The sequence below is a fragment of the Peromyscus eremicus genome, chromosome 14 (assembly GCF_949786415.1).
Source record: "Peromyscus eremicus chromosome 14, PerEre_H2_v1, whole genome shotgun sequence".
Classification (NCBI taxonomy): domain Eukaryota; kingdom Metazoa; phylum Chordata; class Mammalia; order Rodentia; family Cricetidae; genus Peromyscus; species Peromyscus eremicus.
In genome coordinates, this window is record NC_081430.1 from 6729113 (window position 1) to 6753377 (window position 24265).

The following is a 24265-nucleotide window of genomic DNA, read 5'->3' on the forward strand; positions in this document are numbered from 1 at the left end:
TTTTTTATTTACTCTGGGACTCCTGTCCATGGGACCAAGAGAGTGGTCCAGGTCTTCATTTAAACCTCCCTGGAAACCCTCACAACACACCCAGAGGTGTCTCTTAGGTGACTCTAAACCAGTCATGGAAGCTAACACTTCAGGGACTGCTGGAAATCGCAGTTACTTTCCTTTGACCGTTTGTGTCTGGTTTGATTCTCTTGCTGAGACATTTGAACATGGTCTTCGTCATGAGAGCCTGCTTGATGGAGGTCCATGTAAAGAACTGGTGCAGCTGCCTCCATTTCCTCATGTGCCGCTGTCAGCTCACACAGAGACACCTGGGTTGGCTTGGATGCCATGATGTGTATAACCAGCTGGATGAGGAGACTGGCTCAGTTGAATGCCGATTTTCTCCTGGAAGATTCTGGAAGTAGATACCATTTTCTAAGCATAGCGCCTTGGCTGATTTCAGATTTCTAATATGTGGTTGACTTCTCTAGATAGGAATAGAAATCTCTAGTAGGCAGAAAGAAGACATCAAGGAGGGAAAATCAAGGAGAAGAGGGGGGACTCCACTTCTCCCTTCCCTCCAAAAACAGAACGGCATGGCCGGCATGGCATTTAATAGAAACATACACACAAAATGGCACTGCTGTTGGTACTGAGTTCCGTTTTCAAATCAGGGATATTTTCTTCCGTCACTTACGTTTTTATGTTTCCTTCTGTTTTCACTCTCTACTCTTTCCAGGGTTAGATTTCCTGCGCATTGTGAGCTCTCCCATCCCTCCCTTTGTAGTTTCTCTCGAGTGATTTGCTGCTACAAATTTAGTTCACAGAAGCAAGTAGGATTCTCTCTTTGAATTTGCTTATTTGTTTTTAAAATTGGAGCTTCCCTGCGGCTCTCGGAAGCCCCTGGTTACTCTTCCAGACTCTTCGGTGGTTGTTTGAGATCTGCGGCTGTGTTGGTGTCTCGGAGGGACGCTGCCCAGTCGCTGTTTTTCACCTAGCGTTTCCTAGGCATCCAGGTAAAGAAAGCCTGCAGGCTTGGGGGCCAGGGGCACAAAGGGCTGCAGTGTCTGTGCGGCCAAGGTCTACAGCCACCTACCCCAGGCAGGGATCATCCTTCTCCTCAGTTTCTCAGGAATGCTGAGTAACGGGTAGAGCACCTGCTAGTGCACATGTCGGCCTGATGGCCAGCAGGGCAGTGCGCCCGCGGTCCTGGTTGGCAGGACCACAGGCACTCCCAGGACCCTGGAGGCACGGACAGGATCCAGGCAGGCAAACTGGGGTTGACCACTCTCTTCAAGACTGGCTGTCTCTGATCCCTTAGCCCTCGACAGGCAGAGAGGAGAGAAAGGCTGTCCCTCCAGAGACCCCGGCAGGGCCCAGAGCCGGGTGCTCTGGAATGTGCCCTACCCTTCCGTTCTACCTGCTTGCCCAGAGTGGCCACTTCCTGGCTCCAGAGAGGTTCTGGAGAGGGAGCTGTGGGTAGAGGACCGCAGGAGCAGTGTCAGCTCAGCAGCTTTCCTGGGGAAACATCACACTTCTGTTTAACCCAATAGCTCATGGTTGTGGCTTAGCAACCTGTGAGGGGCTGTAGTGTTGATTCCAAGCCTGTGGGAGCAAAAGCTTTCTATACTTCAGTTTATAAAGAGGCTAAGATTTTCTTCAATTCTGGGGGGTCGGGGATTACTTGATAATATTAGTGATTATAACAGATACTTTGCATAGAATATATTTAAATTGTATGTATATGTATCTGTATGTCTTGGGGGAAACGTATCATTGGTGTTAAGGTTTCAGAAGAGATAGTTAATCATAGTCAGTTTTTATAAAATAATTTTAGGGTTCTTAAGTTGAATACTTTGTTTTTGGTAGTCTATCTCTCTACTTTAAGATGCTTAAAAATGTTCTCTAAAGTATTTTCCTTTCCTTCTCTACTCTTTTCTCAAAGAGTAAAAACATTGTACATGTTTACTCCCAAAGCAACATCACGTCATTGAAAGAGCCCAGACTCCGGTGTTTAATGATAAACTAACAGCTTTTCTGTTTTTCTATTTAAAGGTCAGCATGATTGTGTGGCTATAATCAACAATTTCTTCCCTCGGGAGAGGCTGGATTATTACACTAAACCCCAGGGGTTGGATAAAGAGCCGAAACTGCCCCCAAAGTTGGCAGGACCACTGCACAAAATCATCACCACAACGAACCTCCACCCCGTCAAGGTAGCCTGGCGTCTGTAGTATCTGCTCTCCAGATCAGGGTTGCTTCAGTGTCTAAAGTGTTCTCATGCCATGGGGTCCTAACTGTCTCAGGCGGAGTCCTGTAGATGAGGGGTTTGCAGGGACCTCCCAGGTCTGCTTGAGTCATGGCAGGAGTGCCCTCACTGAGCGCCAGGAGCTGGGGAGGGAAACCAGGAGAGGCAGGGCAAAAGGCCAGGAAGGGAAGTGTTAGCCTCACTTAACTTGACCTTATCCCCAGGCATTGCTGCAGACAGCCTGGCTCCAGCCCTGAGGGAGTGGGAGTCGTTAGTGTCCTTTAGTATGTCATTGGCCTGGGCCTGTCCCCAGAGGGAAAGAACACCCTGCCAGACAGGAGAAATGAGGGGGCTCCCTTGAATGAGGGAAGTTCTGCAGAGGAAACTGTGCTGTGCCCTTAGCCCAGGCTGAGTGTGGCAGGCCTGGTGTGAGGCCTGGTAACGTAGATCTAAGTGGCACACCACCGTTGACTTGTACAGTAATACTTATCCTTGTGAGAATACTCAGAAGTGTAACAATTCCACTAAACATAAGCACGTTTTCGTTGCAAGTGGATATGTGATGCCTTTGGTAACGCTGTCAGTGGAGTCCAACAGATTGTCAGCTTAGGCAATGTGAGTTGTTCACATTGTTCAATGTGAGTTCCAAGAGCCACTCTGAGCTACTTTTCCTGCCGTCTTCTCCATCTTTAGTCCTTTTTTTGTTTGTTTTTCAAGACAGGGTTTCTCTGTGTAGCCTTGGCTGTTCTGAAATTCTGCAGACCAGGCTGGCCTCAAACTCAAGAAATCTGCCTGCCTCTGGCTCCCGAGTGCTGGGATTAAAGATAGGCGCCACCACCGCCCGGCTTTGTTTGTGTGTGTGTGTTTGTTTTGTTTCAACAACAGAAGCTACATTAGAAATCTGAGGAAGATGAGGATTAGAGTTTACCTGTAAACTCCTCTGCTCTCTCCTGGGCAGTGCAGCTGTCCTTGAGAACCCCCAGGAGTCTCAGAAGGGCCTTTTCAGTGGGCTGGGGGGACCAGGTTTCATGCAGAGAATGTAGGTATTTCTGTATAACTCAGGTCATCACAGCCTATTCTGCTTTGGAGTGAAGTCCCCTGCGTTCTTACTGACTCTCACACCCATTCCTGTAGCTAGAGTTTTCCTGCCTGGCCCACGGTCAGGACAAATCTCTGACACCCGCCAGTCCCACAGCCGCTCAGACCCGACCAAGTAAACACAGAGACTTATATTGGTTACAAACTGTATGTCCATGGCAGACTTCTTGCTAACTGTTCTTACAGCTTAAATTAATCCATTTCTATAAATCTATACCTTGCCACATGGCTCGTGGCTTACCGGGATCTTCACATGCGGCTTGTCATGGTGGCGGCTGGCAGTGTCTACCTCACCCAGCTTCCTGTTCTCTCAATTCTCCTCTCTGTTAGTCCCGCCTATACTTCCTGCCTGGCCAATGGCCAATCAGTGATTTATTTATTGACCAATCAGCAACACATTTGACATACAGACCATCCCACAGCACATTCCCTTCTCTCTCTGACTCTCACACCCATTCCCTTCTCTCTCACACCCATTCCCTTCTCTCTCACACCCATTCCCTTCTCTCTCACACCCATTCCCTTCTCTCTCACACCCATTCCCTTCTCTCTCACACCCATTCCCTTCTCTCTCACACCCATTCCCTTCTCTCTCACACCCATTCCCTTCTCTCTCACACCCATTCCCTTCTCTCTCACACCCATTCCCTTCTCTCTCACACCCATTCCCTTCTCTCTCACACCCATTCCCTTCTCTCTCACACCCATTCCCTTCTCTCTCACACCCATTCCCTTCTCTCTCTCTGACTCTCACACCCATTCCCTTCTCTCTCACACCCATCCCCTTCTCTCTCTGACTCTCACACCCATTCCCTTCTGACTCTCACACCCATTCCCTTTCTCTCTCTGACTCTCACACCCATTCCCTTCTCTCTCTCTGACTCTCACACCCATTCCCTTTCTCTCTCTGACTCTCACACCCATTCCCTGTCTCTCTCTGACTCTCACACCCATTCCCTTCTCTCTCTGACTCTCACACCCATTCCCCTTCTCTCTGACTCTCACACCCATTCCCTTCTCTCTCTTTCACACCCATTCCCTTCTCTCTCTCTGACTTTCATATCTGTTTTTTTGCCTTCAGATTGCAGGGAGGTTCTGGAATCATTTCTGACATTTGCACGGCTCCCACTATTTCTGCTAAATGTCTTGAAATTGTCCTATTTCCAGTATCTTTACAAATACATCCATTATGGGTGAATTAGAGCATGCACCTCCTTCTGCAGCCGATAGAAAGGCGTATGACCAGAGGTGGCCGACGTGGTTGAGTCTCTAAAGAGCCTTGGCACCGTGGTCCTTTCTGGAGACCCAGCCTTGCTCTCCGTAGGGATAGGCAGTCCATCCACCTGGACCTCTGCCTCTCTGTACCTTGGGTACAGACGCCGCCCCTTGCTTTGTTGAGTGGCCCTACTGTACTGCTTCACCCAGCTTCGAGCTGGCATGCGTCTTCAGAGAGTACAAAGGAGGAGAGAAACCCGTCTGAAGCGGAAGCGTTTTAAAAAAGCACAGACCTCCCCCCAGCTCACCTTTTCATTGCCTTTGTGTCTACAATGGCTGCATTTGCACCTAGGTTACATGGCTGCTGGAGCAATGTGTTTGTTTTTAGAAGGGACTCGGGGAGTTGTGCTGGTGCCCAGACAATAGTGGTTATCCAAGAGAAAGACAAAATCCCGGGAAAAATCACAGTAGCGTTGTGGGGGCCTCTGAGGGAAGAGCCGGCAGGTGCTTACGTGGCAGTCCATTGTTCAGGGGGTTTTCAAGCCCAAGATTGTTGATGCACCAATTTAAAAAAATGGGGGCAAAGTGAAAAGAATTAAAAATGCCACTGCAGGAGCATGCTCTTTGCGAGGCATCCATGGAGAAAGAAGACTCACCTTGATTTTATGCTGACAGGAATATACTACTTTTCTTGGTAGCGCATAATTAGGATTCCCTTGATTCCTTTTCATAATACTGTGGAGACGAAGGAGGCTAATGTGAATGTTCCTTCAGCATGTACATGTCAGTAATTCTGTAGCTATCGATCAGAGTCCTCATCAATCTTAGTTCTGCTTTATAAAATACATAAAGCCTAGTGTCTCAATTTTAAAAAAGCCATTAATATAGACTATTTTAGATTTATAAAAAAGAATTTTGCTTATAAGTCTGTACTCCTGATTATTTATACCATATATAAAATATTGAAAAGTTTTAAATGATCATAATTAGCAGAAGTATAAATAGGTAGCTAATAAGTTCTGTACATCATAGATTATTTTTTCTACAAATTAGTTTTTAAAAAATATTTATTTTATGTGTATACATGTGTACCTGAGGGTATGTTCATGCACCACTTGTGTGGAAAGCCCTGGGAAGTGAGTAGAAGGATCAGATCTCTGGAACAGGAGTTAGAGCTGATTGTGTGCTGCCATGTGGGTCCTGGGAACCTAACCTGGGTCCTCTACAAGAGCAGTGAGTGTTCTTAGCTGCAAGCCTGCATGTATGTAAGTGCACCAAATATGTACTTGGTACCTGTGGGAACCAGAGGAGTGCATCTGAACTTCTGAAACTGCAATTCTGGCTGATTTGGGGCTGCCATGTGGGTCCTGAGATCCACCATGGATCTTCTGGAAGAGTAGCCAGTGTTCTTACATCCGTCTCTCCAGCCCCTACAAATTAATTTTTAATATTTGTTTTGGTAGAGAGAATAATCAGCAAATTTACTAATAAGGATTCAGTTTTACTTACTTCTTGAAGTCTGATAATTTATTATAATGTGCTAGATCTTAAGAAAATATTTGGTTATATATAAGTAGAGTAGTGTCAAAGGTAATTTCTCATTGACTTTAAATCTATGTTAGATTTTCAGGAAAGCTGGACATGGGTATTATGTCAGTTCACAGATGATTTTTCTTCGTGTCTGAAGAGAATGTAATCCACGGAGTCTCCTCCCAGGCACAGGGGTTGAGCAGAAACACATAGGTTAGCAAGCACTAACTGCTGCACACACCCTGGCCACATCACACACATTGTCATTCCTGTTAGGCCATCAGGACCTCTAGGTGGTCTCCTGCAGACTGAATCCAAGGAATATGCCCTGTAGCAAAGCTCATAAAAGCACTTCTGATTACATTAAATTTGAGCTTAATTAGTATATAAATAGGAAATGCAGGACCCATAATGTGTAACATTGGATAACTTTCTGCTGTTCTCCCTTTCAAAGCTATTTCTGGTTTCCATTTTCACACAATTGCATTATTGAGGATGGTTGGACTCATCTTAAGGAAAATTTCCAGAAAGAAATATAGTTAATATTATTTCTAGATTTCTTTCTGTGGAGATCTTATTTTCTTGTAATTAATAAGAATTCAAACTGGGTGGTGGTGGCTCCCCACGCCTTTAATCCTAGCACTCAGGAGGCAGAGCCAGGTGGATCTCTGTGAATTCAAGCCCAGCCTGGTCTACAGATCGAGATCCAGGACAGGCTCCAAAGAAAACTTGCTTAGTATTCAGGAAGCCCAGCGCCTCACAAACTGGGCATGGCAGTGCACATTCATAACCCCAGCACTTGGGCTGTGGAGGCAGGAGGATCAGGAACGTTCAAGGCTAGTCTGGGATGCATGGAACCTGTCTCACAATCCAAAAGGAAAGAAGGGGAGGAGGAAGAGAGAAGGGAAAAGGAAGGGGAAGGGAGTGGGAAGAGTTGTAGTTTTCCTGTGGGGTTATTGAGTTTAGTAATGTTAACTAGAGGACGTTGACTCCTGCGATGCTGTGCTGTGTGTAATGAACGGTTTGCAGGTGCACTGAGAGCATTTATGAAGCACTTTTCAGAGACAGAGCTGCACTGTGCTCTCTGGCAGGCATGCTAGCACCCCAGCATGCGCAGAGACAGACCACATTTTACCTGTAGTGTCAGGAGATTTCCCAATACCGGATTTGCTTTACAACGTACAGTAGTAGCAACGTGCCTCCTGATTTGAATTGTGCCGTACCGTGTGTGATTCCGAGAAGACCCTGGGCGGTCTCGGCCTCAGCTGTGCAGACTGCCTCTCTGTACATGGAGACATCTTTTGTGGGATTTTAGTGTTCGGTGGCATTTCTTCCAGATTGTGATGCTTGTGAATGAGAACCCTCTGCTGGCGGAAGCAGCGGCTCTTGGGAGGTGCTACAAGGTGATGGATTTGATCTGTGAGAAGTGCATGAAACAAAGAGACATGAACGAGGTGCTGGCTATGAAAATGCACTATATCAGCTGCATCTTTCAGAAGTGCATTACCTTCCTCAAAGAAGGAGAGAATAAACTGGAGACCCTGATCAAAAGGTACTGCCTCTACCCTGTCATGCAAAAATACGCTCAACATGTCTTCTTCTCCGAAGCCTGGTGACTCATGTAAAAAAAAAACTAACACTTTAGCATCAGCAGATGCTGTTGGAGTCATGTTTAGTCTCCCAGAAACAAAGGACAATATTGGATGCAGATAAGAGTTTTGGTAATTTCGTTGTTGTTATTACTGGTTTACTCTTGAGGAACCACTCACAGGGAGTAAGTGACATGCGAAAGACCACACAGCAAGAAAATGGCCCAAGTGGTGAGATGGAGTGTGTTGTGATGTGGGCTGCTATACTGGCACTTGCTGTGTCTGTTACCACACTTGGCAGGGCTGAGTGTGACCTTTGCCCTCTGACTGCAGGGAACTAACTCAAATGCAGCTTTACTGAGAAAAAGGAACTGAGTCACGAGGGTGCGGCTCATTGAGAGTTTTCATTCTTCCTACGGACAGCTGACTAGGTCATAGGTAGCTGGCCAGCGTAAGAACAGTGCTCAGCCCTTTCAGGCAGGTGTCACCTTTGCTTGTGACAATCAGATCTTGGAAGCACAGTCAGGTCTGCTATTCAGTCTGAATAACAATCTAGGTTGAGTCCCTCCGTGTGAGATTTGAGGAGACACTGACAATTTTAACCCGAAACTGTTTAAACTGTGTCTTTCAGCTTGTTGAAGGGCAGAGCGTCTGATGGCTTCCCGGTGTATCAGGAAAAGATCATCAGAGAGAGCATCAGGAAGTTCCCGTACTGTGAAGCCACACTCCTCCAGCAGCTGGTGCGAAGCATCGCTCCAGTGGAAATCGTAAGGCTCTTTTCCCTGTGTTCACTGTCCAGTGCGACCCGGCCACCGCACCATGCCGTGAGCCTGAGGACAAGTTCTGACTCTTCTTATTCTTTCAGGACACTTTTAGGAGCAAAACTGGAAATAAGTTGGCAGTATCTCTCTGTATAGGGAAGTAGGTAGTTATAAGAGAAAGATTTTACACCTCTGTGAATGCTGTACTGGTTGCGTACCTGTCTACTGGAGATAGAGACACACACGTGTGCTCTAAGAATTACTAGGCCACAGACCACGGCTGGATGAGCCAGCACAAGGCTGGCTGTGGTTCCAGACAATCATCTCAAAGCGCCCCTGATTCTTCTGTGCAACTTTAGTGCCTCTAATTAGGAATGTTCTGTAATTAACAACAACAGCAACCTGCATATCCCAGCCGTGGGAAGTACATTCTGCTCTTGTCTTAAATCACTTACCGTCTTTTGTCACGCATGGAAGTGCTGTTTCAGAAGACACTTCATGCTGTCCTGGTTTTGACTAGTTTTCTGTTCACTTTAGCCATGCTGAGCCACGCTTTCCCAAGCATTTCAACCAAATGCTGTATTAGCCTTAAGCCCGATGTAGTCCCTGCCACGTGGCTTCCTCTGTCCCTCTGGGAGTTTGGTTCACTTCTCTGTCCCTACTGTGGGTTGTGTTATCATCCTTGGTGTAGTAAATCAAGACAGAAGGGGGTTCCAGGCAGTCCTGGCATGGCGGTTAAACGTGGGCAGTCATTGGTTTACACGCTCCTGGGCCTTTCACATAGAAACGCTCTTCCTTTTTAACACAGTTGGCTGTTTGCCATTTGGGCTTTTAGAAGATTATGTAGCAAATTTTGAAGATGAATTGCTGTGGATGACCATAGCAAGCTCCAGCCAACAGTCAAATCAGCACAGATTTACTTCTTCACATACACTCAAATAACCAATGCTAGCAGACCAGGGCTGCAGGATGGCTCGGGAATGGACTAAGGAATGCCCCACTCGCCTGTCTTTCTGCCCCATACCCCTCACCCATATAGCTCACGTATGCATGTTTGTGTGTACAGACCTGCAAGGCATTAGACACTTCCTGCGGGACACATTCCTATCTCCAGCAGGCAGGAAGAACAAAAGGTCTACCCCTGAGGGGAAGATGCTCTCCACGCAGTCTGAGCTGCACGTGTGTCCAGTGGATAAAAGTTGTGACTTATTTACACACCGCTGCTGCACACTAAATTACTCTCTGTTGGTGAGAAGTTTGGACAGTCATGTCCGAGAAGCGACTAGCACTGCTGAGTGGAGACTGATGTTGCACCTCCACGAGAGAAATCAGAACAGCAAGCCCGGCAATCCCAGTGTTCAGATAAAACCTCGATGCCTCAGAGGGCGTAAGCTGGTAACCTGAGTTTAGTCCTTGAATCCAGTGGTTGGACGAAAGTACCAGTTGTCCCTGACTTCCACATGTATGCCAGGGCAGGCATGTGCCAGCACATGCACACACACACAAATGCACATACTAAAATGATTTTTTAAAAAAAAAAGAGTCATTTTTTTGTTTATGGGGCCAGCAAGAAGGCTCAGCAGGTAAAGGCACTTGCCTCCGGGCCTGAAAACTTGATTTTAATCACAGAGACCCACATGGGTAGATAAGGTAAAATTTGTGTTTTAACTTCTAGGAAACTGGCCCATGTCTGTCATGCGTGGAGGTAGTGAGAAGCCGGTGATGTGTGGTCTGTGAAAGACAGACTGACTTCCACGTTTGTCCTCTGACCTCCACATGTGCAGCCTTGGACATACTCACACAATACAAATAAATTAAAAAAAATTTTCTTTTTAGAGTCAGGGCATGTCAACATCTTAGCCCCACAAGAGAGTAATTACATCTTCTAAAGCATAATGTTTAATGTTTTTTTCTGGTGATTTACTTTGTCAGGAAAGGTTAATAATAAAGTCAAGACAGTATTTAATGTCATTTAGAAAGATCTCTTTCAAGGATTTTTGTCCTTTAAGAATTGTATATTCTAAGCTAGACCTAACAGGCCAAGCCTGTCATTTTAGCTGCTTGGGTTTAGGCCAGGAGAGTTATAAGTTCAAGGCCTGCCTGGGCAATTGAGTGGCTTCACAAGCAAGCTAGGTAGCTTCATAGGATCTTACCTCAAAATAAAAAGTAAAAGGAATACAGAGGCTGTCACTCAGTGATGGAGCACCTGCCTGGCATGCACAGAGACTTCGTGTGCTCCCCTGTTCGAGAAGCAAGTCCCCTAAACTATTTTTTGAAAACGTACTGTTGGGCTCCCCAGCTAACCCCATGTGTGGGTTTTGTGGTGCTACAAGTCCTTACACCTCTAAAGTGACACTGACTGGTTCCTGTCCTGTGAGGATCTCAGGCTGGCGGCCATGACAGCCACTGCTGCTCCTGCCAGTTCTGATGCCTGGGTCCCCGCTGCATGGGTGTATATTTATGCATATATATTAAAAAAAAAAAAAAAAAAGATTTTCTTTCCTTTTACATACCAACCCGTCCCCCCTCCCTCCTCTTCTCCCGCTCCCCCCACCTCCCCTCATCCCACCCCCATCCCCCCTCATAGAGAGTAAGGCCTCCCTTGGGTAGTCAACACAGGCTGTTATACCATGTTGGGGCCAGACCTAGGCCCTCCCTTTGCATCAAGGCTGAGTAAGGCATCGCACCATAGGGAATGGGCTCTAAAAAGCCAGTTTGTGTACCCGGGGTAAGTCCTGGTCCCATTGCCAGGGGACCCACAAACACATGAAGCCACGCAACTTTCCCTCACATTCAGAGGGCCTTGCTACTGTTTCTAGTCAACGCCATGTGTTGATACCTCTGTGCTCTTCCTTGGGGTTTCAGTGGGTATTCTCTCCTCTTCACCCCCCTAGGGGTCTGATCCCACTGCGTTCTCGGTGCTCACCCAAGCCATCACTGGACAAGTGGGTTTTGTGGATGTTGAGTTTTGCACCACCTGTGGAGAAAAAGGAGCAAGTAAAAGATGCTCGGTTTGCAAAATGGTAAGAGTGAGATTCTTCCAAATCCATTGATGTGTAGGTAAGATGGCTCCAGGCTGACAACTGAGTCTTATCATCACATAAGTGTAGTAATTGGAATGAGTTTTATAATAAATTCTAATAAGTGAACATAGCAAATTAATCTTAAACAGTAGCTCAGAAAGAACTTCCTGTGTGCCTCAGTTTCTGTGTTTAGAACCACATAGAAAAAAGAGATGAAAGGATGGAAGAGAGAAAATAGAAAGATCAGAGAGCACCGGGACATGGGCTGGTGTGGATAGCAAACCCAGACTGGGACATTTCAGGTTGGCTTCTCAGTCTTGTATCATCTCTTCCGTTTAAACTAATGCCTTTCTAACTGCCAACAACTGACGATCCGTAAGAACTCCACTTTCCCGTTTTCTAGAGTTATCTCTGTAACGTACATATCTGCTTATGTTCTTCTCACCCAGTACACATGTACGTGTCTGGTACACTCACTAAATCGCGCAGGTAATATTAATTAACCTGTTGATTTCAAGGTTGAAATTCTTCAACTTCTTTTGAGACATTAGCATCTGCCACGGTCATCTGCTTCTCCAGCTTTTCCTGCTTAGGTTACTTCCTAAAGCCTGTTTCCTCCCGGGTGAAATAGGGCTGGCTCAGGGTGTGCAAACTATTGCTCATGGGAAAGCCCAGTAAAAGCAATGTCTAAGTCCATGGTCACACTTCACATCTGTGGCGGGCTGCCTTTAGCAGGAGCAGTTCGGCACCTGAGCATGTCCCCAGGGCTGTGCTAGAACGGGTCGGCAACCAGAAATGCAAAAGGATTCTTTGGAGTTTTTCAGTTTTGTTTTCTCTTAAGACCACCCTTGAATTCCTGATCCTCCTGCCTCTACCTCCCAAATGCTGGGGTCACAGATTCTTAATACTCCAGATACCAAACCTTTTGTGGCCCCTTGGACCAACACATAGCTATATTATATACAATCACATATCATATAATAGTTTTGGTTTTTTTTTAAGTATGGAAAACAGCATTTTTATAGAATAGTGCTTGGTTTAATGTTTGTTGGGAAACCATGCTATTGTAAATCTTAAAATGAAAACAAGTTTGTAATTGATTTCAGGTAATATATTGTGATCAGACCTGCCAGAAAACACACTGGTTCGCACATAAGAAGATGTGTAAGAGTCTGAAAGATGTTTATGAGAAGCAGCAGTCTGAAGCCGCCAAACATAAGAGCCAGGAGGAAAAGCGTATGTACACAGCCACTGTTTGTGCTGTTCCTTTTCGAGGGAAGGGCAGGCTCCATGACACCGACCCTGTATACAGAGGAACTGTGTCACCTTTAGAACAGGAGAGCCTTGGGGGTACCCAGCTTGAGGACACTGCACAGAACACAGTCAGCTGAGATGTCACTGGCAACCAGACACATACCGTTCTGATGAGAATGGTAACTACTCTGGAGTGGTGGGTGTCCTCGTGGGTCATTCATGGAGGATTTTAAGGTCATTGAATAGACCTTGAATGTCACCCGACGGCTACCAGAATACTTTAAAATTAGAAGCCTTTACACTTTAATTACAGTTCGATATTATGAATGAAATTAAAGTTTATTTGTAAATTTGAGACCAAATTGTAGATCTGATGTGTACACTCCACTCTGTAAGCATGAGAGTAATGAGTTACACATTTTCCCATCTTCTCATAAGTGACTGCTTTTCCTCTGTAACTGTGACTTGCTTCTATGGTGATTCTCATATTCCAGCGGCCTGCCCAGCCCTGGGAATATATCCAGCTTTCCTGGAAGTGTGTATAGCTAGAAAACATTCACTATGTGCAATTAACTCTTCCAAGGCACTTTATCTCTGCTCCTGAAATGCGGCTCTTTTATCATTTGGTGTAATCGAATGGTTTGCACAAAGTTATTTTTAAAAAGAAACATTTGTCACTAAGAGACTCGTTTTCCTGTTTTGCCTTCTTTGCTGTGGATCAAATTTTTTTTTTAAAGTATTTTTTAAAGTCTTTCAAGGTGTAACCTTGGCTGTCCTGGAACTCGATCTATAGACTAGGCTGGCCCCGAACTCACAGAGATCCTCCTGACTCTACCTCCTGAGTGCTAGGATTAAAGGCATGCACTATTCCCCAGCACACCAAACATTTTTAATCTTGTGTTGAGGACAGAAAATGGGTAGGCTTTTATCAATAAAAGTTAACTAAATACAGGCAGTTACTGTCTCAAAAACATCAAGTTAATTAAATGCAGATTTTGTCAACCCCAAACAATTCTCGTGTAGAGTTCTGGCCTTAGAACTCCTGCTGTTGTTACTGTGTGAAGCTTGGAGTGAGTACCCAATCCTCTTCTCAGAGTCACTGCTGATTGGCACAATAGTGATGGTTATAATAAAAGTAATAGTCTGCCCTGTGTAGAGACTGATTAATAGAGTAACATTGCCACACTGGCACATGATAGCAACAAATACATTTTTCTTTTTATTAGATGGAAAGCTTGATGTCAATTCTAACCATGTTAATGAAGATCAACCAGAGGCTGAAGTGGGCATCTCTCAAGAAAATCCCACTCCTGACGATTCTGCGGAAGGAGACAGAGAACCTGGAGACGAGGCCGGAGCAGCCCGGGCACAGGATGATCCTACGGGGCCCCAGCTGTCCGAGGAGTAAGAGCTGTCAACGGTGAACAGCACAGGCCACGTTCATCCCGCAGATAGCTGCAGAACTCATGTGACTGTCTCCATTTGCTGTGACTCTGCATGGCACCGCGGCAGGAGTGCACATCCCTAGAGTAGAGGCTTTCAAGCAAAGCTACCTCCTCTGCCTTGATTTCCTCTTCAGCTCTGTTCTATAGTCGAACAGGCATTTCTGTGGAAAATATTTTCTTTCAAAATACACACAAAAAACATGTCCATTCCCTTTCTGGCCCCCCAGTGATTGTACACAAAGGAAAATAAATCCCCTTAAAGAAGAAATCTGGGTTCTAGGGAAGATGTGAAAGAGAAGCACTGTTTAGGGAAAGAGAAATCACGGGCATAGAAATAGGCCGTCATAAAGAGCAAAGCTTCCCAGTGAATAAAGGGCATCTGAATCGTTCTTATTGTCCTGAAGCTGGACATACAAAGCTGTAATGAGGAACACTCTGTATTCAAAGAGCTTTTCCATAATTCAGCCTGGCGTAGCTTAAATAGAAATTATCAAGAGCACTTTGAGCCCTGTGTTTCTTGCAGCAATATTCTCTGTAGTATTTGAACATTTAGAAACGCTGGATCAAACACTGGGTAGTCACTGTACCCGTACTTCCTGTAGAACCACCTCATGCACCATACTCTATCTGAAAAGCCAACTTTTATCTTCCTACCAACCTTTCATGAGCCTCATCCTACCCAGGTACTGTGACTTAGAGCTGTCGTTTTAAGAATGTCCCGTTCTGTATTTTAGCGTATGTGGCATGTAAGCAAAGCTGGAGTGCCGTGTCTGATGGAGGTGCTGTCTTTCGGTTTCCTGTTGGCTTTAAAATAAATCTACCTACATACATGGTTCATCTTGTTTCATATTTGTATCAAGGGGCCAAATATTAGCGAAGGTAACAAATATGAAGGCTAGTAAATATCTAGGAATGAAGTTAAGGTTCTATAATGTGTAAAATAACTGATCCTTCCCTCACTCAGCGGGTCAGGTTTCCGAGTCCTGTTGATTCTAATCTTCCTTCCTGCCATTTTTCTTCCTGCCCTAGCCCAGTTGTCCCCCCATATGCTACGATCATTGTTCAGTGATGACTTCGTGTGAGTAAATTCAGTGTTAAAAAGTTAACTATCCTGTTTAGACTTCTCAGTTGTAATAAGCTTCCCTTGCAAAGTGAAGGCATCCATCAACACGCTTGTCTACGCAGTGATAGACACTTCAGGTTGTGAACGAGCCATGCAGGCCCCTCGGTGTGGTCCAGCACTCCCTGCATTTTAATGATTTCGAATGTTTGCTCATGCCATCGTCCTTGTCCCTTCCACTGAGCGTCAGCTGCACACTATGCTAGGCTCCGGCAGCCTGCCTAAGAACCCTGGGATCCATGCGTTGACACTTGGTGAGTCCTCTGGGTATTCTTTCATGTGCCCCAGAATTAAGGGACAAAGTGGCCTGCAGCATGGCAGCGCTCAGAGTACCCACCCGCAGCCCCAGAAGTCCCAAGAAAACCCTGCAGCCTTTCTGCCCACCCTGTGTTGCGAACTTAAGCTAGCAACATCAGCTCAGATCTGATTTTGCAGCCAACTGCACACTATGAACTCGTTCGTCTGCTTCCCACAATGGCATGAACACTTCCTTATATGGTATTCTCCCCACAGATACGGATCTGTAGCTGCTGTCTCTCAGGTAACCCTAAGACATCAGGCAGTCTTGGCCGGTTTGGCCTTATAAATGACCCCATACCAAGTGGCTTAAATCATAAATACTTATTTCTAACAGTTTTGGAATCTGGAAGTCCAAAATCAGGGTGCTGGTTTGATTGAACTCTATAAAATTCTTCATTCTTGGAAAGCACATGCTGCTCTCCCATTTTGTGGAGGCGGAGGTCAAAATGCTCTGTAGGGGGACTAACTCCACTCATGAGGGCTTTACTTTCATGACCTGATTTCTCAAAACATCTCAGACTCCAAACACCTTCACCTGAGATTTCATTCAATGAAATCCTAATATGAATTCTGGAAAGTGGGGGATATACTCACTATAGTCCCTAAGAGGCACCCCTGAACTGGGGCTGTGAGCAACCACACATGGAGTAAGTCTCAGCCCTTGAGACTCAGTGAGGTCATATTATTAGTTTACCCAAGAGCAGACTGAAGCCTAGGGAAGCGTGTATCCTTAGGCTAGACCCGTCTCATCACATGGTCCAGCTTTAGCCACAACTGTCCTTTATACCAGGGATTTTTATTTATATACCAGGGATTTTGGATAAAAATTTTCACTAGAGTCAGCCTTAGTGGGTATCCATTGTTTAAAACAAAAAGCATAATTAAAAATTCTCTCTTAGCCGGGCGGTGGTGGCGCACACCTTTAATCCCAGCACTCGGGAGGCAGAGCCAGGCGGATTTCTGTGAGTTCGAGGCCAGCCTGAGCTACCAAGTGAGTTCCAGGAAAGGCGCAAAGCTACACAGAGAAACCCTGTCTCGAAAAACCAAAAAAAAAACAAAAAAAAAAAACTCTCTTTTTAATGATATGTTCAATTTTAGCAGAATTTTGTCTAGTTTATGGGTCATAACTTCTATTTTGTGTTTAAATTAGTAATCTTTAAAGAAGTTATCCCTTCATTAGTAGGTTCTTAAATCCCAGTAGAGAAGAATGTGCTTTGCAAAAATATTTCTTTTATTGAAAATAGATTTTCAAAAAATATATATATTCTGATTACAATTTCCCCTCCCTCGTCTCCTAGTTTCTCCCACCTCCTCTCCCATTCAGATCTCCCTCTTTCTGTTTCTCCTTAGAAAACAAACAGGCTTCTAAGGGATAAAAATAAAATAAAATATAGTAAGATAAAACAAAAACATGTGCATTGGAATAGAACAAACAGAAGGAAAAGAGCTCAAGGAGAGGCATGAACAGATACAGACTCGGAAACACACATTCGAACAATCAGGAATGCCATAAAAACAAAACCAGAAGCCATAATGTATATACCAAGAACTGTAGAGGGAGAGAAAGTAAAAAATAAAAAAGGATAAAAGTTAAACAAAGAAAATGCCTTGACATGACATTATGAAATAAGAAACCTCCAAAGACACTGCTGAATTCATTTTCTGTTGACCATCTACTGCTGGGCATGTGGTCTACCCTACAGAGTGGTTTGTTTCCCCAATGAGACTCTCTTGGAGTCTGGGCTAGGGATGGGGTCATGTATCCACTTCTTTCAGATCTAGGAACCCATCGGGTGCAGACCAGCGTAGGTCCTGTGCATGCTGCCTCAGTTTCATTGGGTTGTTGGCCAAATGGGAACACCCAAACCACTCAGGCTATTGCCGAGGCTATTGGTGGCTCTCCACCGGCTGACAGCAGGGTCCTGTTGCTGAAGACATACCCATACAACCCACTGAACATGGAGAGGTTGAGACGGTGCCTACCTATAGTCTTTGTCCGTACTGGCTTAGTATTCTTGGTATCAGAAAGTGCTCTGCATGCTACCAAAGGAGAAACATAAACAACAGCCCAGCTACAAACACTTTGACCTACAGTGGTGTCCTGCCTGCAAGATATGCTAGTGCAATGGTGGTACAAACTCGTGGGAGTAACCAACTAATATCTGATAGGAACTAAGGCCCACTCCAGGAGATAGAACCCATACCCAGCACTGTTTGGGTGACTAAGAACCTGAGACTAGATAGCCCATAGACCTAGGGTAAAACCAAATACTACTGTTCTACTAAAGGAATTTAGTAATAAAATGACTCCTAATGACATTCTGCTGTGGTCACAGATCAGTGCCTTGTTCAGTCATCAGAAAGCTTGTAGCTGGCATTTTTTTTGGGCCACCAACCAGCTCCCAAATAAAGATATAGAGACTTATTATTAATTATGAATGCTCAGCCTTAGCTTAGACCTGTTTTTAGCTAGCTTTTTGTTTTTAACTTAAATTAACTACTCATTTCTATTCATCTCTGGGCTGTCCTGAGGCTCAGCTCTGTACTGTTCACCCTGCTTTGCTGCTTCCCCGGGGTCTGGCTGGCTGGCCCCTATCTGGTTGGCCCCATCTAGCTGGCTGGCTCCCCTTTTCTCTCTGCCCACCAGCCCTGCCTATCCCTCCTCTGCCTAGCTATTGGCCATTCAGCTTTTATTAGACCAATCAGGTGCCTTAGGCAGACAAGGTAAAAGAGCAACACATCTTTACATAGTTAAACAAATGCAGCATAAACAAATGCAAAGATATTTATATAGTTAAACAATTATTCTGCAACATAAACAAATGGACAGATCTTTACATAGTTAAACAAATATTCTATTTCACAACAGAAGCTTCTTCCTACAGTAGATGGGAACAAATACAGAGACCCACAGGCAGACAATATGCAGAGAGTGAGAGACCTTGCAACACTCAGCCCTAAATGGGATTCCTCCATCAAGTCCCTCCCCTCAGGACTCAGGGAACTCTGCAGAAGAGGAGGCAGAAAGACTGTAAGAGCCAGAAAGAATGGAGAACAGTAAGGAAACAAAACCTTCTAAACACTCACCAATGTACATGTGAAAAAAATTCTTTTCTTCATTCAAGTAAGGCATGCTTCTCTTTGTCATCTAATACAAAGAATAAGTAAACACTACTGTTCTCCAGGCTGGTCACCCCAGCCTCTAGGCCTTAGGCCCAGGAGCACAACCTGTGCCCGTATACCCCCACCCACTGCAGCCCCAGTTGTAGGCCAGCAGGCAAGGCTCCTGTGGGCAGGCCTGACCAACACCACTCCCCACTGGACCCTGCAATCTGCAAGTCCCACTCTGTCCCCCAAACCCACCCATCCCCCTGAGACCCCAGAAGCTCCCTGAGACACAAGCACTGCCAGTGTCAATTGGACCAAGAGCGGCTCCCTGAGACACAGACACCGTTTGCACTGATTGGAGGAAGAGATGGGTACGTGGCAGTGCAGGAATACATTGAACAACATAGAGAGCAATATGGCACCACCAGAACCTAGTGGTTCTACATCAGCAAGACCTGAACATCCCAACGTTGAAGAAGCAGAAGAAAACAAACTTAAAAATGATTTTATGAAGATGATAGAGGCATTTCAAGAGGAAATGAAAAACTCCCTTAAAGAAATCAAGGAAAAGACAAATAAAAAATTAGAAGAAATCAACAAATCTCTTAAAGAAAGTCAAGAAAACGAAGAAAAAGCAATCAAACAGGTGAAGGAAACAGTTCAAGACTTGAAAATTGAAGTAGAGGCAATAAAGAAAACACAAACCGAGAGAATGATGGAAATGGAAGAGTAAACGAACAGGAGTGACATATGCAAGCATAACCAACAGAATGCAAAGATGGAAGAGAGAATCTCTGGTGTTGAAGATACGAAAGAGAAAATAGATTCGTTGGTCAAAGAAAACAGTAAAGCCAAAAGAAATCATAACATAAAACATCCAGAAAATCTGGGACACCATGAAAAGACCAAACCTAAGAATAATAGGAATAGAAGAAGGAGAAGAATACCAGCTCAAAGGCACAGAAAATATATTCAACAAAATCATAGAATAAACTTTCCCAACGTAAAGAAGGAAATGCCTATGCAAGATATACGAAGATTATAGAATACCAAATAGACTGGAACCCCCCCCCCAAAAAAAAAAGTTCCCTCACCACATAATAATCAAACCACTAAACATACAAAATAAAGAAAGAATATTAAGAGCTGCAAAGGAAAAAGGCCAAGTAACATCAGAATTACACTCAATTTCTCAATGGGGACTCTGAAAACCAGAAGGCCTTGGACAGATATTATGCAGACACTAAGAGGCCATGGATGCCAGCCCAGATTTTTATACCCAGCAAAACTCTCAATCACCATAGACAGAGTAAACAAGACAGTCGATGACAAAACCAGATTTAAGCAATACCTATCCACAAATCTAGCCCTACGGTAAACACTAGAAGGAAAAATCCAACCTAAGGAATTTAAATGCACCCACAAAAACATGGGCAATAGATAATCCCACACCAACAAATCCCAAAGAAGGGAAACACACACACTACCACCAAAAAATAACAGAAATTAACAATCACTGATCATTAATATCCCTTAGTATCCGTGGACTCAATTTGCCTATAAAAAGACACAGGCTAGCAGAATGGATACAAAAACAGGATCCATCTGCTGCATACAAGAAACATACCTCAACTTCAAAGACAGACACTACCTCAGAGTAAATGGTTGGGAAAAGACTTTCTAATCAAATGGACTAAAGAAACAAGCTGGTGTAGCTATATTAATATCTAACAAAATAGACTTTAAACTAAAATCAATCAAAAGAGATCAAGAAGGACATTACATATTCATCACAGGAAAAAAATCCATCAAGACAAAGTCTCAATTCTGAATTTATGCCCCAAATACAAGGTCATCCACATATGTTAAAAAAAAAATTACTGAAGCTTAAATCACACATCAAACCCCACACACTAATAGTGGGAGATTTCAACACCCCACTCTCACCAAAGGACAGATCTGACAGAAAGAATTAACAGAGAAATAAGGAAACTAGTAGATGTTATGACTCAAATGGACTTCTCCAGAAGGCTGGGTGTGCTGACACAGGCCTGGACTCCAAAGTCAGTGATCAGGGAAGGAGGGAAAGAGAACACACTGATTCTGTCTATCTTCTGACCTTGCACACTGGACAACCATTCCCACCACAAGAGCAAGAACCGTCACCCAGATGCTCAGGTCATTGCTTCTTCTGATCCTGTCTGACCTTTTCACCAGGAACCACACCTGCCTGCTCAGACTCAGCCCAGGCACAGGGGACCAAGAACTGATTTCAGCTGTCATGGCTTGCCCTCTGTGATGTCAGTCCACATTTCCATGTGTTTGTATTCTCTGAGCAGGAGCAGGATTGGGAGAAATGCCACCACCCTTTATAAGCTGACAGAGCTCTTAGTCAGAGAACCAGCAATGAGCATGAGATAAACTGTTAATTTTGTCACTCGGCACCAGGCAATTGGGAAACTCTGTCTAGTTTCTTTATTCCCTAGCACTGGACTTCTGGCAAGGCTGGTCCAATAATCATTAGGCCACATCCAGACCTGGCCAGTGTCCCAGAGATGGGAAGACAGTGCGCTGGGTAGCTGAATTATGTCGTTACATGGTGGGCTGCTGTGCAGCAGTGAGCACTGTAGAGCCATCACTATGGCAACAACACAGAGCTGCCTCAGAACAGCAAGTGCTAGAAGCCACACACAAAGTGTTCATCCTTTGTGATTGCGTGATTTCACAATCAAGATTCACAATCAGACTTGCTCTCTAGAAATCAGGGTGCTGGTTTGTGCGGAAGGATGGACAGTGCCTGCTAACAGGAAGAAGGGGCTTTTAGAGAGCTGATAATGCTTTATTACTTGATCAACAGCAGCAGTTACATGACCTTGTTTATTAGAGGATATGTGTTGAGTTTTACACTTAGAATTTGCATACATTCCTATATTCATGGTAACTCAAATAACAGCTTCGCATTAAGAAGCCTATAGTGTAGGAATCATTTTCCCATCACTGATTGTCCTATTTATAAACTCAAGGTTGCAGTAAGTGTGTAATGTGCTAAGTCATGGGGACATTTTAACATACAACTGAACAGCCTGAGGATTTTTGGATGTACTGTTATCTCAGGGATATCATGACCATTTGGGGAAACTTCGCCATCTTCTCCTCTTCATACTTTTCCTTTTGTGTTGGAACGGTGTCCCAGTTCATAGAGGTAATGGCCATCAATGACCTCTTCATGGATCTTGCAAACACAGCATCTTCAGGGTCATCAAACACTGTCCTGCAACGGTAGCAATTATATCAAAAACAGGTAGGTCTGACCAACATTATATTGTGTATGGTTGTGTCTGTGTGTTGAGGGTGGCATCCGGGGCCTTATGCACCCTGCAGAAGTATTTTACCTCTGTGTATTGAGGGTGGCATCCAGGGCCTTATGCACCTGCAGAAGTATTTTACCTCTGGAGTGCACCAGAAGCCCTGACTTTGTATTTAAATGAACACATTGCCTAAGTCCCCACAGCATTGCAAGCTTTAGTGCGTTGACTTTCAGGCCAAGTGACACAATTTGTATTGTGTACGTGGTTCATTTTTAAAGTGGAATGTCTGGATGTATTTCAGGATCTATTATAAAAGTCTCACATTCTCATGTATTCATAGTGGGAAACTATTAAACAACAAACTGTAAATACTTTTGGTATCATGCGTATTCATATTGTAAACATTTTATTTTGAGATTATTTCTCCACATATCTTGCATATGATGAGAATATTTTCTAACATTGAACCCAAAGAAAATATTCATACATAGAAAAGTAATGGTTTCTAAATTCATTAGTATTCATGAATTTGAAATGTCCTCTGTAGAATTAATGAACTATTTGCTTTGGGAAATGTAAGTTCTAGTGAATGTAAAATGTTAATCTATATGATAATTGCTTCTACTGAACATATTTAGTGGCAAAGCAAACAAGCCAAGTTCCTCATTTGGAATAACTAATAGTGCTTAACAAGTTTTAATATCTTATACATCTAATCATCTACTCATTTATTTGAGGTTATAATCATCACATTAAAAGCCTGAACATGTCAAATATGAGCACATAGCTGGAACTCATTTGTCAAAGAAAAACAACCATTTTCCACCTATTGAAAGGCTAATACTTTTTAATTAATTAAAATTTATTTTAGAAGACAGGTATAATTTAGAAATTAGACAATTATGAAACAGTCTGACAATAAAAACAAAGATATAATTTTTTAAAAAAATCACACTTACTTGTCAACATTATCCCCAAATTCGAAATCTAAAAATAAAATTCTAAATTAGTATTTTTCAAACATTTAGTCAGCACTCAAAAATAATGAGACAATATTGGATTTCTTTTCAAGTAAACTGACAGAAATGCCTTTATAACTAGTATAAAATCGAACATTTCCCTTAGGTAAGGTGTTTTGCTGTAGGCTTTTGGGGTAGTCTTTAATATAAGGCAAACCTCAAAGCCCTGAAAACAATATGCTGAATCAGCTTAGATGACCATGGAGGCCAACTGGGTGCTTTGACAAGCAAGGTCCACACATAGAAGGAAACCCTCTTTTCTTCTGATGAGCACATGCTTCTGTAAGAGAATAGTTGGGACAAGTATTTAGGGCCATCTCAACCATTTGGACTCTTGGCGTGAACTTCAAAGAAAGAACAAATCCAAGATCACAAGACTAAATGTTCTAAAGCTTTAGTGCTGAAGGGCCAGAGCTCAGAGCCTGGGGCTTGGGGTAGCTCCCAGTCTCCCGTGGCCTTGTTTATTCCTCTCCAAAAGGCCTGGTACCACGCCAAAGACAGAACTTTCCTACACCTGTCGGGTCACTAAAGCCTTCAGCATAAGCTCTTGCCAGTCCACAAGAGAGGACACAGCCAAGAGCTTGTGGCATCATGCCTTTCACAAGCGGCTGCCCAAGTCTCCTGGCCTTTCTCCCCTCCCTGGGCTCTTTCCCCCTCTCCACAGTGTTATTGAGATACAATTGAAAAGTAACAATTACACAGATTTATGGTGTGCTACTATGTTTTTGGCACCTACCCCCCCCCAACACACATACAATGTGGAATAACAGTTAATTCATCTCACACAGCTACCATTTTTCTTTTTTGGGTATGCATATGGTAAGTACATTTAGGAACCCCCCTTTTAGCAGATTGTTAACCATAGTTACATTAGATCTCCAGAATTTGGTCATCACAAACAGTTGGGACTCTTTGACCCAAATCTCCTCATCCCTCCCTCTGACCAGCAAAGCCATAGTTCGAAGAGTGATCTTCCTGTTCAGGGAGACCACAGAACAATAGAGGAAGACATCCAATATCCTGACCTAGTGTCTACATGTGTGTTCACAGGTGTGCATACCCTTGCAGTTATGTGAGTTATGTGCATACACCACACACACACACACACACACACACACACACACACACACACACACACACACACAGCTCTGCTGTCACTCCACATTACAACTTCAGGGTTGTTTGTTTGTTCTGGGTTTTCAAGACAGGGTTTTTCTGTGTATCACTGTGTATCACTCCTGGCTGTCCTGGAACTT

General features: G+C 44.1%; 2 protein-coding genes across 4 annotated transcripts in view; one reads left to right on the forward strand and one right to left on the reverse strand.

Moving 5' to 3' along the window:
* Positions 1-14989, forward strand: part of Ankmy2 (ankyrin repeat and MYND domain containing 2) — a 40507-nt gene extending 25518 nt beyond the window's left edge. Inside the window, exons 6-11 of the mRNA XM_059279856.1 lie at positions 2047-2207; positions 7420-7634; positions 8303-8438; positions 11327-11455; positions 12562-12691; positions 13936-14989. Of these exons, the coding sequence (XP_059135839.1) occupies positions 2047-2207; positions 7420-7634; positions 8303-8438; positions 11327-11455; positions 12562-12691; positions 13936-14117 (953 nt within the window). The 3' untranslated portion in view covers positions 14118-14989. The remainder of the gene's footprint in view (positions 1-2046; positions 2208-7419; positions 7635-8302; positions 8439-11326; positions 11456-12561; positions 12692-13935) is intronic.
* Positions 14990-21545: 6556 nt separating this feature from the next.
* Positions 21546-24265, reverse strand: part of Lrrc72 (leucine rich repeat containing 72) — a 46475-nt gene continuing 43755 nt past the window's right edge. For all 3 annotated transcript variants that reach the window (XM_059279018.1, XM_059279017.1, XM_059279019.1), the window contains 2 exons: positions 22950-22977; positions 21546-21953 (listed from right to left, as the gene is read on the reverse strand). In XM_059279018.1, the coding sequence (XP_059135001.1) occupies positions 21788-21953; positions 22950-22977 (194 nt within the window). In that variant the 3' untranslated portion in view covers positions 21546-21787. The remainder of the gene's footprint in view (positions 21954-22949; positions 22978-24265) is intronic.